This window comes from Ambystoma mexicanum, chromosome 9, assembly GCF_040938575.1.
Source record: "Ambystoma mexicanum isolate Mex_15411 chromosome 9, UKY_AmexF1_1, whole genome shotgun sequence".
NCBI classification, from domain to species: Eukaryota; Metazoa; Chordata; class Amphibia; order Caudata; family Ambystomatidae; genus Ambystoma; species Ambystoma mexicanum.
In genome coordinates this window covers 1,401,862,962-1,401,877,177 of record NC_090931.1, presented here as the reverse complement: position 1 = coordinate 1,401,877,177, position 14,216 = coordinate 1,401,862,962, and the positions used below count along the sequence as shown (strand labels likewise).

General features: G+C 45.1%; 1 protein-coding gene across 1 annotated transcript in view; it reads right to left on the bottom strand.

Moving 5' to 3' along the window:
• Positions 1–13,675, bottom strand: part of IGFBP2 (insulin like growth factor binding protein 2) — a 563,251-nt gene extending 549,576 nt beyond the window's left edge. Inside the window, exon 1 of the mRNA XM_069616811.1 lies at positions 12,268–13,675. Within this exon, the coding sequence (XP_069472912.1) occupies positions 12,268–12,625 (358 nt within the window). The 5' untranslated portion in view covers positions 12,626–13,675. The remainder of the gene's footprint in view (positions 1–12,267) is intronic.
• Between the last annotated feature and the right edge of the window lie 541 nt (positions 13,676–14,216).

The following is a 14,216-nucleotide window of genomic DNA, read 5'->3' as shown; positions in this document are numbered from 1 at the left end:
TCGACGTCTCTTCTTTGAGCGTCTTGATCTTGATGAATGGTGGGAGCTACTTCGAGATCTAAAATGGGAATGCTTTCCACGGCGAGGAGACGAATGTCTCGACTCGGCCGAAGAAACTTTCGAGGAGGTTTTGACTGACTTACCTCTCTCGAGCTTCCCCTTGCGCTCCTTCAAGGCTTTCGCCGTCATGGACATGCAGTCCTCACACTCCGAACAAAGGTGCTCGGCTCCCAAGCACCACAAGCAGATCCTGTGTGGATCCGTTATTGACATTTTTTACCGCAGTCTCGACATTTTTTGAAGCCGGATAGCGGCGTTGTCGGTTCCGATGAAGATGCCATCGAGAACGAGTTGGTATATTTCGAGTAGATGTAGATTAGTTATCTGACTGAACTGAGCAACGATGTTCCGAGGCCCCACGAAGCACGGAAAAACGGAACTGAGCAACGGACGCCACGCGTGGCTATTTATGGGCATGGTGACGTCGGCGCCGATACGGTGGCCGTCGAGGGACATCGACTCAGCGGACGTCGACGCGCAGCGCCCTCTACAGAGAAAACATTTCCGAGGCCAGCAAGCTGGAAACGTATTATCAAAGATAAGGAATACGTCGGAGGACACAATCCTTTCGAAATAAGTTTACTCCTCCGGATCAAAATTCTATTTTAGATGTTTATGAACAGCAGGTGTTGCATGACTTACGCACATTTTCTTTAAAAAGAAATCTTGGAGTAATTTTTAACACCAGAACAACAAGTCATATCACAGCTGTGGAATAACCAAGAGAGTATTCTAAAACAACAGACAAGGGACGGCAATCATGGATAGGAACCTGTGTCAACAGGAAGTTCAATGACAACTAGCAGATGGTGACACTTACATGGGGATATATAATGACCCTACTGATCAAGTCCTTACAATAATTAGAGAGGTTTTGGACACAGCTGAATACAACGGATATATATCACATCATACCAAGGCTTTCTTAATTAATGTTCATCCAACGATGCCAGTCATATATATTTTAACTAAAGTGCATACAAATCTCCAGCATCTGCCAGGACGGACGATTATAGCGGGCAGCAATAGTTTACTAAAACACTTAGCGCAAAATACATTGATAAGGCCATCCAATCATTGGTTCAGACCTTCAACGCATACATTAAAGATACTTCAGACCGTCTAACTAAATTACAAAAGATAGAGTATGTTAAACATCAAGATATTCTTTTTACAATGGGCATGACCAGCCTGTACACGAATATTCCACATCAAGCCGGTTTAGAGGCAATTGAGTGGTTATTCCTGTCTGTTGACCATTTTTGTTCAGAAAAAGTCTTTACCTTAAGCTTTTTTGGAAATGATACTAACTAATAACTTTTTCAAATGTGATGATCGATATTTTATCCAAATAGCTGGTACATCCATGGGAGCCGCTATGGTTCCCAGTTACAAACCACATATATGTCTTATTTGGAACAAGAAAAAGTTTTGACCAACACCAGATGGACCCAACATTTAAAATGCTATTAAAGATATATTGATGATATATTTGGCATCTGGAGTGGTTCGCTTGAAGACCTCCTTAACAGTTTTGTATTTATGAATGACTTGGAACCGCAAATCAAATTTATTAGTAAATACAGTCAGTCAAAAATTAAGTTCTTGATGTTGACATCTGCAAAAGAATTGGACAGTTACATACAATGGCTTATTCAAAACCTACTGATAGGAATAGTATTTTGATGGCCTCTAGTTTTCACCCAAGAAGCACAATTGAGAGTATTCTGTTAAGCCAATTCTTACTGTATAAGCAATTATGTTGGATAGTCAGGAATAAGTGAGAAAGGTTGGTGATATACAAGAGAAAATCATAAACAGGATATTCGTCTGAGAGTATTAAAGAGGCTTCTGAAAAAGTGGCAAGCAAGTCCCGCAATTTAATACTTTCCTTTACAGCCAAACAATCTTCTCCTAGACTAGTACATGTGACTACCTACTCGGCACAAAGTTACACGATTAGGAATACTTTGAAACGCCATTGGGACTTATTTAAACTAGATCCCATTCTGATTAAGTTATTCCCAGAACTACCTATATTTGTCTTTCACAAAAGTAGATAATTATGAAATAATTTAATGAAGGCAGACATTGTATCTTCACAAAAACATCAGTTAAGTACTTGGGAACATGTCCATGTAATAATTCCCAACATTGTCATGATATTATTAAGGGCAATTTTGTTACTCATACATACACTGGCAAACATATCCCTTTCAAACACTCAGTGACATTATGAATGGCATATATAGGATTAAATGCCCTTGTGGCTTGTTTTATGTTGGTCTTGCAACAAGGAAAGCTCAAATTCGGTGGACGGAATACAAATCCAACTTACATACGAAATCTGAAAATTCACCTGTAGCACAACATTTCATTACAGCACATCATACAATAGCAGCTTATAATTCTTGAGCAGGTGGTGAATCCAAGAAGAGGTGGTGATATCAATGGAATTTTATCTCAAAAAGATGTTTACTGGATTGAGACTCTTGAAACGTTAGCCCCAAGGGCATGAATTTAGATGGGACTTAGCATATTTCTTGTGATGTTGAATACTTTAAATATACTGATGTCTCTAAATGTATACCAAGGAAAATAGCTCAGATTGTAACTCTGACTAGATTGAGAGATTATGTGTTCGGATAATTTTATTGAGACATACAATTGTAAACTACATGCAAGGCTCCAGATAAGGCGATTACCAGGCCTTTTTATGCATGAAAATCTTGTAAATACACCAGCTTTATTATTTTCCTGGGTACATTTACACACAGATTTAGAGCAGAGGGCAGTGCAAAGGTCAGGTCACTTGACAGAAACCAGAAGGCTTCTTGTGATTTTTATCTGCATGGATGTAATTGCAAGCCACCTCTGAAACAGAATGTATTTCTCTGAAGCCTTTCAAACAAATAAACTGCACACCGATAAAAGAAATGGTTTCTTTCCATTCAGCTTCAGAAGCACTGTGCATGTTTTCCTAGAATTTTAGGATTGTATAATTAATAAGATGGAAAACTAAGTTGCAATTGAGAATTTTTTTAAGCAAGTTATGCTTTTTTCCAGTGAAAGCAAACTAGTATTGCACAATTGTATTTTTCAGAGTTCCGATGCTATGTGCATAATCATGCAGAGGCAGATCATTTTTACACTTCTAATTTAATTTACAGTCTAATTTTTAAAAAACAGTGTGTAAAACTATGCAAGTCTAGTTTACATCCCTTCAACCTTGCAGTCAATGGGGTACATTACTATAAATGGTCAGTGGCAGCAGAGTCTTTGCTCAAGGGTCAGTAATTGTCATTACACTGATCACAGGTGTTCTAGCCTCTCAAATCTTCAAGACTCCAAATAAAACATCCAAAACCTGACTCTCAAGAAAGTGCAAATGCTGTTCAAAAACAAACAAATGAAAGTTACATTGGTAATTGAAATAGAAACTCAGCAAACCCTGTCCCTGTGATATGATAATCCAGATATGTATTTAATTTTATGTAGCACTTCATAAATGGTTTTTCATACATCTAGGTACTGTGATCATTATACCTCAGTCGATACTCAGTTAACCAACCTCTGAAGAATGTTAGCCAATAAAATAGCTCAGCCGGTTGAGCACTCGTTGCTGCAATCTCTGCGCGATCTGTGGCTTGCGGGTTCGAATCCCGGCAAGTCCAACTCAGCCTTTCAACCTTTCGAGGTCGATAAAGGATTACCGACTTTGGTTTGGTGGTAATTGTGATAAATATGTTCTATGTACAGCGCTTTGCCAAAAGAGCTATATAAATAACCATTTGACCACTAGATTAGATATAGAATTTAGCATGGAGTCCTTGCCTCTCTGCACTGTTGTATCTTAACATTGGCATACCATTAGGTAGTAATAGCTACAGGAAATTAGGACTTTCATTAAACATCAAAAGACAATTCTGCTATCGAATCTTAAAACACACAATACAAATTCATGTATGCTTTACTATACAATTGGCTAGGTTTTAGTGTTTTCAACATTTAAATATATATAGGAGAGCTCAAATGGCCAGAAATAATGAAAGGTGTATTCTCTCACAATGCAGAAAGCTGCCGCATAGTAATGATTTCCATACAGTTTTTTCACACGTCGGCTGGATGTCGCATACATTTTACTCTCTTGTCAAGGAGAAAAGTCATTTTTACTCTCTTAAAATCACATTTACTCTCAAAGTTTAAAAATAGAGAGTAAAATACTCCCACCTCAACATCTTATCTGGAGCACTGACTACATTAATCAGTAATTAGTTGAACTATAGAATATCTCTAGCAATAAAAATATCCATTAAGGGAGATATAAGTTAATGTAATGCTCCTCCAGCCCATTAACTCTTACGAGAGACAGTACATTACAGACATGGAGTTAATCTCACTATGATGCAGCATGTTGTGAATGTAGCAAACCGAGCACACTTACAACGTGCACAGATGGGACCAGGGAGCTGCAGCATATGGAACAGCAAATGATAGGAGCTTCTTCCTTAAGAGCTATGAGAATGAAGTAGCCTAAATGACAGAGGATACAAATGCATTTCTAGAGCCCATCGCAGCCATGAAGCATCAACTAAGATGTGATCACTAGAAGGTCTCCTGGCCAAAAAGTGTGCAGGATTCATCTCCTGAAGGACTGCATGGAAATGGGGACTCAGAAGCACTGGCACTGTTGCCGTGACAACCATGCCGGTAGGAGTCTGCACTCCCGGCAGGTCCGGCCTGCTGGGGGATCCATGGCCCCTAGCGGAATCATTGTAGTATGGCGGTCCGGAAAGGGTGCTGCTATGTTGCTACCGGTACCCTTATTTCCAGACACCCATACTTGTAATGAGGCCCAATGACAGCGAATTTGTAGATGAATTTGCGATACGGCTGCAGAATCTGGTGACACACTGTGCATTCAACATGTTTTCGGATGAAGAAGCAATTCATTTTGGGGTCACTGAAGAGTTCACGTAATCTGCGTTCTAGAAGCAGCTACTGAAGAAAGCACTTCCCCTAGATAAAATCCACGAAAGAGTGGATGCACGGGTTTGATGCACAGGCAGACTGCATTGAACACCCAAAGGAACCTGATAAAGATTCAGCAACACAGACCAAACTAAGGGAGCAGAAATACACACAATCAAAAAGACAATGGTCGAATGGCATGGAAACCTACAGAGTAAGGGACCCCCGAGATGGCATGGAATGCCACAGAATAGCAGGCCACACACCACCATTGAGACCACAGATCGTTATTCCAAGCAAAGAATCAGGCAGATGGAAGTGCAGGAGGATGTTCATAACCCTGCACCATTACGCAACAGGACACAAGATGAATACATACCAGTAATGTCCAATGAAGACAAAGAGGGTGTAGCCGCCGAGGGTAACCTGACCCTCAAACAGCCACCCTATTACCATTCTTATCGACACTGGGGCAACAGTTGACATCTGAGTGAGAAAGAGTTCCAAATACTCTTTGGACACTTCACCCTACTACTATCTGGAGCGTGAATATAACAGAAGGAAGCAAAGACACTAATACTATACTCAGGAGGATAGCTCAGGGGCAACGTACTTACCTTGAAAGAAAGCAAGCCGACACAGAGCACCACAGGTTCGATCCTCGGTCCGCGCTTAGAAACCTCTGGGTATTAAGTGCCTAATAAATAACCTATCATATCATCAGCAAAATCAATGGCCTGTTAGGATACATAGTGAGAACAATCAGGGCTAATATTCATGTCTTAAAGAACAGGCAACCAGTGCATGGAACAGTGCAGCAGGACTGCATGGTCTCTCATGCTTTTTTCAAACAGACAAATATCATAATTCTAGACCCCTTGTAGTAACTCCAAAAGATATGTCAGTCCAGCCTATATGTTGGCATAATCCAGGGGGGAATTGATCAAGGCTCCTGCGATCTCTCAATGGGAGTCTGTGAGGTGCATGGGAGAATCCTTTTGAGCTGCCAAATTTGAAATGGACGTGTGCTTTGAGGCTGAAATCCAATTCCCATACAAACACCAGATTTCTGACCTGACGTGAAAAGAATATTTTTAAGGCAACAATTTGGGAGGAGACTGGCTACTATTGTCCTTGTTTAGCATATGGCAGAGGCTGTTTCTGCTGCATTAAGTTTAAGTCTAACCTTCACCAGAACCTCTTGTGTGGATTATGGGCATGCAGATATATCAAAATGTTGTCATCGTAGGGCTTGAAGTCAAAGTGACTAATTTCACTGTCTATTTTCGATTCAAGGGAAAAGAATGGAAACAGTATAGAGTCATTGTGGCCCCTAGGCCAGGGCATTTGATTAATAGTCCATGGCCTCTAGTGTGGAATGCTGCAGAAGAGGTCTAGCTTTATAAGAAGTGAAAGGGCACCCTCCTCCCAGATGGCTATCAGTGTCATCTCCATCCCCTATTTGGCGCACATCCAGGATGTCAGAAACATCCACCAATGTGACATGCCAACTTCTTGAGAATCGCAGCACGCCATGGTAAATTCCTTTTGCCACAGATGGGGCTACAGACAGTTTCTTTCACAAAGGAGTGAGAACAGATGTTTTCAACAACCCAGTCATCAGACCATGGGATAATGGCAGAATAACAAAATCTGTTATCGTTTGTGCCTCGGCGGTTCCGTGTAGCCTCTCAGCTATAGCTTATATCATATCTTAAGGTTTACTGGTGAGGCAGAACAAAGTGAGAGGAAGAGCGTTCCAGTGTTTAGGAGCCAGAAGAGTAAAAGAGTAGAAATTAGACTAAGCACAGGAAGGCTTAGGAACAGTCAAAAGAAATAAAATCTGTGATCGTAAAGAGTGTGGGGGGTAAAGAATAAAAGTAAGGTGGTAAGAAAGAGGGGGGCCAGACCATAAGTGCATTTGAAAAAAATCAAGAGAAAGTGGTAAAGAACGCGAGAATCAAAAGGAAGTACTGAAATTGAAAGTAGGCAGGGTCTGATGGAGGACCGAGGGGGTAAAGAGAAAAGGAGACAAAAAGAGGAATTAAAAATCGAACAAAGAGGAAGAAAGTGTGAAGCAGGGAGGTCAAGCAATAATGATGAACAATAGTCAAAACCGGAAACAAGAGAAGAGGTTTTGAAAGCATGAAAAGAAAGATAGGGGCAAGCGCAACAAATGTTAAAAAGAACATAGCGACAAGAGCGTGCAATGGAAGAAAAATTAAGAGAAAAAGAGAGAGAAGGATCAAAGAAAACGCCCAGGTTGCGTGCAGATAGTGAAAAGGGGAGAACGTATGTGGGAAAGAAGTCCAGAGGGTTGGGATAAGAGTAATTGTAGAGGCAGGAAAGAACAGAACCTCCGTTTTTGAGGGATTAAGATGTAGGATATGAGAGGACATCCAGTTCTGGACAGCAGAAAGACAGTTTGAAACAGTAGAGTGAAGAGCAGAATCCAAGGAGGAAAACAAATGAAAGATCTGGGGTCATCGGCGCACAAATGAAAAGAGAGATGGAAGGAAGAGATAAGGGCAGAAAGGGGAGCAAGTGTAGAGGGCGAAAAGATGAGGCCTGAGTACCGAGCCTTGAGGGACACCATAAAGAAGAGGGAGGAGAATAACCAGCCCTGGTAACGGAGTAGGTCCATTGAGAAAGGTAAGAACGGAACCATTTGCGAGCAGACCCTGAGATACCCACTATGGAAAGAGAGGAAATAAGAAGAGAGTGATCCACCGTGTCTAACGATGCAGACAGATAGAGGAGAATAAAAATAGAAGACAGTTTGGAGTGGCAGGCTGTGAGGAGAGAATTTGAGACATGGGGAAGAGCAGTCTCTGTAGAGTAAGATGGACGAAAACCAGACTGTAGTGGAGGGAGGAGAGAATGGCGATTCAGATAATGGGTTACCTTGTTATAGGCAGCCCGTTCAAGAATTTTAGAAAGGAAAGGTAGAAGAGAAATAGGGTGGAAATTAGCAAGAGTAGATGAGTCAAGAGAAGGTTTTTTCAGGATAGGAAGAACAAGCGCGTGCTTAAAGGCAGGAGGAAAGCAAGAATGAACAAAGGAGGAGTTACTAAGAGAGGTAAGGTAAGGAAGAAGATAGGGGTGTACTTGAGGGATAAGAGAAGAGGGGAGAGGATCAGGAGAGACAGTAGGATGAGCACGAGTTAAGAGGGCAGATGTGTCTGAGTCCGCAAGGGGAGAGAATGATTACAAGGAGTGTAGCGATGGAGCAGGAAAGAGAGAGGTGAAAGCGAAGATTAGCTACTTTAGATATAAAGTAGTTTGCAAAATCAGAGGAAGAGAGGGCGAGAAGGCAAATGGATCAGTGGCTGTAGGAGAGAGAATGTTGTAGAGGAGCTGATAGAGGTGATGAGGGTGGTGAGATAAAGTGTGGATTCTAGAAATAGGATTTCTTAGAAATAAGCAAAGCAGAGTCAAAAGAAGAGTTCAACATAGAGAGCACCGAGTTGAGCGAAGAGGGAGAATTTGTCCATAGCCGCTCGGCTTTGCCCAGACTGCAGTGAAGGGAAATAAGACCTGGAAAGAGCCAGGGCTTTGAAGTGTTGTGAGTCAGAGTGAAAGGGTGTAAAGGGAAAGTTGAGTCAAGAACGGATAGCGCAGAAGAATGTAGAGTGCTAGCAGCTAAATCAGAAGAAAAGGAAGAGAAGAGCGAGATTGAAGGAAGAGAAGAGTTCAAAGACAAGAGAAACAATGGAGGATCAAAAGAAGAAAGACCACGACAAGTAAAGGTAGTCGAGGAGGAGACTGGGGGGGCAGCGGGGCAAGAGAAGGAAAGAAGTAGATGATCAGAAGCATAGAAAGAAGGAGAGGAGACAGGGGAGAGGGGGAAATGGTGAGAAGATTTAGTTTAGGCAAGCACCAGACTGATGATAAGGAGGAGAAGACAAGAAGTGCAAGTGGTAAGAGTCAGCGAGTGAGAGCAGCAAGGGGAATGATGAGTTAGCGGCGGAGAGATTAAAGTCCCCAAAAAGAAAAAAAGGGGGGTTGGGAGAAGGTGGATCAGGAGAAGATCAAGATGTTCGAGAAAATCAGTAAGTGAACAAGGGGGACGATAGACAAGAAGAGATACCTCCTCCTCAGAGGTGCACACTCTCATATTTATTGTCTGCTTCACTCTCTGTGTTTCTCATCCACCCTCAATTGAGGTGCTCCCAATTAATGTTCACCCTAATCCTGAATGCCACCATATTTCTCCACTCTTTGGTGCGCTTGTGTTCTTCTAAATTTCTCTGCCCCTCTCAGATTTCCCTTACATTGCCTCCAATCGGATAACCCGTATTAATTTTCACTGCAGGTGCTCAAATGTTTCTCCTCTCCTATGGTGCTGCTATGTTCACCTCACCTGAGACACCTGAACGTTTCTCTTTGCCCTCCAGTGCTTTTCACAAGACATCTCAGATGCTCAATATACTCCCCCACCGCAGTCGTATCCAAATATTCTCCTCCCCTTGGTAAAAGGTATTCCAAAAAAAGCTACCCCAGTTCCCCCAATTTTCGTTTTTATTCTTCCCCGTCATTTTGTGCACTCCAATGATTATTCTTCATTCTCATCTCATGTGTCCCTGATATTTTCCCTATGTACTTTCTCTAAAGCAGTGGTCTTCAAACTGGAGGTCTGGTCCCCCTATGGGAGCCAGAAAGATGTCCGGGGGCAGACTCTTTAAAAATTCATTAAGATTACAGTTTCCAACATAAAATGTAAGCAGATTTGCTACCTCTTATAAATTCTAATGAAAGCAATCACCTTAATCCTTTTTTAAGGAACCTGAGGCCGCCCTGTACATCGTTTGGGCCGCCTACGATGGTGAGGGGGGCAGAAACAATATTTGTATTCAAGGGGGGTGCTCGGTGTGAAAATGTTTGAATACCACAGCCCTAAAGAGCTCTGGTGTTTCTCCTTCCTCCTCACCTCCTCTTCCAGTTGTTTCTCTTTAACCCAACTCATCTTCTCCACAATACCTCACTCCAAGTGCCCGGGGTATCATGCCTCCTCAACTCGGGTTTTCAACCTTGCCCTTTAACGCAAGTGTAGCAATGTCTTTATGGTAACCCTAATCTCATCTGCCCTAATGTGTCCCATATGTAACCTCGTCTCAGAGGGTCTCGTTTCACCCCTCATAATGTTTCCCCTTACCTGATGCGCCCCATGGTTCTAACTCCTACGCACTTAGGAAGTCCAATATTTCATAATCTGTCTCTGTGGGTCTCTCTCCTCAAATACACCAAATATATCTCCACCACTCTCAATCTGGACTCTTCAATGTTTCTCCTTAACCTCAGGACCATCAATGAGTTTTCCCCCTTAGTTCTGGGGTTGCCTTTGTTGGATGGTTCAATATGCAATACCTATTCTTCTAGCTAACCTCATATTACCCCATGTCATGACTTCCTTTCACCACGGCGGTTACCCTTGTCCCTCCACATCACTTGAAGCGCTCCCCAGGTCTCTCTTCCAACTCACTGCAGACGTTTGCATCTCCAACCCCCACTCGAGGTGCTCCAAGGCATCCCTCACGTCAAGGGTTCTCCTATTCCCCCCTCAACTCCTAAGCATTCCCCATCGTTTCCATCCCCCTCTTACTACCAAGGGTTCACTATGTTGCCTTCCCCAGTTACCCCCATTTTCTTCTCCCCTTCATTCCAAGTCTTCCCCATATTTTTATCCTGCTCACTCCATGGGTTTGCCGTGTTTTTCCCCTGCACTTCACTACCTCTCTGTGGTTCCTTTTGCTCACTATGAGCGTGCATCCATGTTCTGCTACACTCTCGTTCAAGGTGTTCTCCGTGTTTCTCGTTCCTCTAGCTCCAGGCGTTTCCCGTGTTTCCTTTCACCCTCACTTCACGTGCTTCCCCATGTTTTCCTTACCTTGCACTTCCACTGTTTCCTGTGGTTCTCTTTCCTCTCGAGGTGTACTCCATGTTACACTACTCACTCAAGGTATCCTACACTGGCTCCCCGTTAGACAAAGAATTTCACACAAAGTTTTCACCTTAGCTCACAAGTGCCTTTCTTTCTCATGCCCAGTTTACCCATCGGATCATACCAAGAGCAAGACGTCAATTAGAAATGTTCGTTCATTTGTAGCACCCACACTGGTCCAGCCAAGATTCAAACTGGTGTGTTTTGGCGGCACAAGCTTTGAAGTCCAAGCCCCTCTTCTTTGGAACTCCCTTCTTGCACTATACGCCTTATTGATAACCATTCTTCCTTGAAAAAGGCCATCAAGACTTATCTTTTCAATCTCAGCCCTGATTAAGTGCTCTTTGCTCTCTTTGCTTCCCTGGTCTGCTCTCACTGCTTGTCTGTGGGTCTTGTCTGGTTTTATATGCGCCCTGAAGCCTACTGGCATGCGGTGTGGTACACAAATTAAAATAAATAAAATGTCGATTTTCCTCTTCCTCCTCACTCCAAGGATTCCCCCGGTTTATCTTCACCATCACTCCATGTGTCCATGCTTTCTGACCCTGCACTTCAAATGTATCCAATATTTATTTTTCCTCATTCGGGATGTACCCTATGTTCGCTAGCCATAGGTGTTCCCTGGGTTTCTCTTCGCTCCCACTCATGCAATGCAGGTGTTCCCCATGCTTCGCCATACTTTTCCCGTCAGGTCAGGTGCTCTGTGTTTATCTCCTCCATCTCCGAATGTGTTCCCGAAATATCTCCCACATCGTCGCAATATTAGGTAGAAAAATGTCCCATGACAGGTGAGACCCAATAGGCCAGGTCCTGCTAGTCCGGGGCTCTTGGAATAGGATGTGTTCTCATGTGTTCCACTTATCGGGCCACCACAAAATCACACGCTATAGGCTAAAAGGCCAGGACCAACGGTAAGTGTCATAGATGCCATGGGGGGATGGGCCACCTTGCCAGATATGAAGGCGCTTTCCCAGAGTTTCACGTCCCCATGACCCCGTTAACATTGGGTGAACACTGTGGTCCCCTCAGTAGACGTGCCCTTGCCCTTTTCAGCCAATTAAACATGTCACTCCCCTTACTTCACACGGCGCTGTCTCATGCTCCCTCTACTTACAATATGTGTTTCCAAGCCTCCTTTCTGCTAGGTGGTCTTATGATCCCCTTACATCAGGCATTTCCATGCCACCATCCCCTAGATTACCTCAAATGCCCACATTCCTGTCTTCCCAGCCCCTACCCCGTGTGAGACCCCCCTCCCCCACACACACACAGCCGGAGTCATGCCGCCACCTTACCTGCAGCTCGCTCCTGGCTGGCCACGTACTCGTCCTTCCTCCTGGCGCACGTGCCCTGTCCATGCACCAGCGACTGCAGGGGCAGTTCTGAGCCTGGGCTGGGATAACAGCGGAGACCCTGGGCGCAGCGTGGGGTATATACCCCACAGGACTCGCCCTCCAGCCGGGCGCATACCGGGCAGCAGCCGCAGCCGGGCTCCTTCACCAGTTCGGTGCAGGCTCCAGGCAGGGCAGCAGGTCGCCCCGGCGGGCATGCAGACTGGCGCTCCGGGGTACACGGCGGGCAACGGAAGATAACATCCGCTAGGGCCGGGAGCCAGAGCCCGGCCAGCAGCACCAACAGCGATCGGCGGGTCATGTCGGGGGCAGGTAGGGCTCGTACACCTGAGTCAATTAAAACGGGGCAAGGGCAGGCTCTGCAAAGGAAAGTCAGAACAGGCACGGCAAGTAAGGGCACCCTGGGCACAGACAGACGGGCACAAGCTGGGACAGGTGCAGATAGTAGTAGCAGTCAGACAGACTAGGCACTGCGGGACCAGAAACACCCTGTACCGAGCGAGTACCGGTAGATACAAGAAGGGCAGGTGCACGTACAGCGGGTCTGTGGGTACAGCGAGGAGGTATGAACCAAGTCACACCTGTGGTCGGTTAAGCAGGAACCTGGCAGAGAAGGTACTTGGGCAGTCTGGCGGAGTACGCCCAGCTCGGTTCTGCAAGCACGGGTTGGGTCAGTTTAATATGGGGTAGGTAGGTAGGTCAGACCAGGCACCTCCGGAGGCGCAGAAGGTACATTCAGATGCAGTCAGGTAAAATGCCTTAATGGCAGACTGTAGCAGACAAGTCAGGAACTCGAGGGTAGGCGGAAGATGCAGCTGTCAGGCCAGCCACCATTGGGAAAGGTTCAAGCTCCAGCAGAGCCTTCGCCACTGGGGCAGGTAGAGGCTGCAGCCGGCGGGGATCTTGTGGCAGGCAGACGCTGCAGCAGTCAGGTCAGGCACCTTTGTGCAGCAACAGGCGTGGCAGTCAAGTCAGGGATCTGGGACAGGTATAGGCCGCTGGGGGCCGATCGAACCGGCAGCAATCACGAGTCACCCCTGGCGCAGGTATGGATTGCAGAAGTCAGGCCAGGGACTCTGGGGGCAGTTAGAAGCTGCGGCGGGCAGGGTAGGCACCACCAGGGAAATTCACAGCATCTGGGACAGGTAGATAGGCAAACGCAGAAGTTGCTGTGGTTCGTCCTGGATGGGCTCTGGCGTCCCCTCCCAGCCCTTCCTCCTCACTCGGCAGCTGTGCCTGCTGCAGCCTGTGCTGGCTGTAATAAGGCAGCCCCGCTCCTCCTGTGCAGAGGGAGGGGGTGGGGGGAGAGGGGCCGGCCCAGCACACCGCAAGGCAAAGTTTGCATTATTTCACTCTACTGACAGGACTCCTGTCAGCAGGGCCGAGGCGCAGGCTTGCCGCTCTGCAGAAACCAATAAACTTCACCCAGCGCCGTGTCACCCTTGAGCGGATTCGTTTATGCCACTGACCTATCTGGCCGCTCGCTGTACCTGCCAGCAGTGCATTGTGTGGCTCAAAGCAGAAACATGCATGGCAGGGAGACAGGTTACGGCGTCTTCTAGATTTCAAATAAGAAGTGCTGGGTTATGAAACGAGGAACGCATTCGTTATCAAAAAATGTAGACGTTTCAAAACACAAGCTAGGGCATTTTAAATTATAAATAAAAGGGTTATATAGTAGATCCCTTGATCGGGGCAGTTGCAGATGACATCCTTTGGATTTCAAATAATAGCACAATCATTGGATTCAAACGAGCAACGTTTGGGTTCTAAATACGCGCGGCGACTCCAAGAAAACTTATCTAAGACCACTTGACATGAATGAACTGGATACGCACTTAGCCGTTATTAGCACATGGAGATAGTTACTGACCCTCCTGTTTAGAATGCAG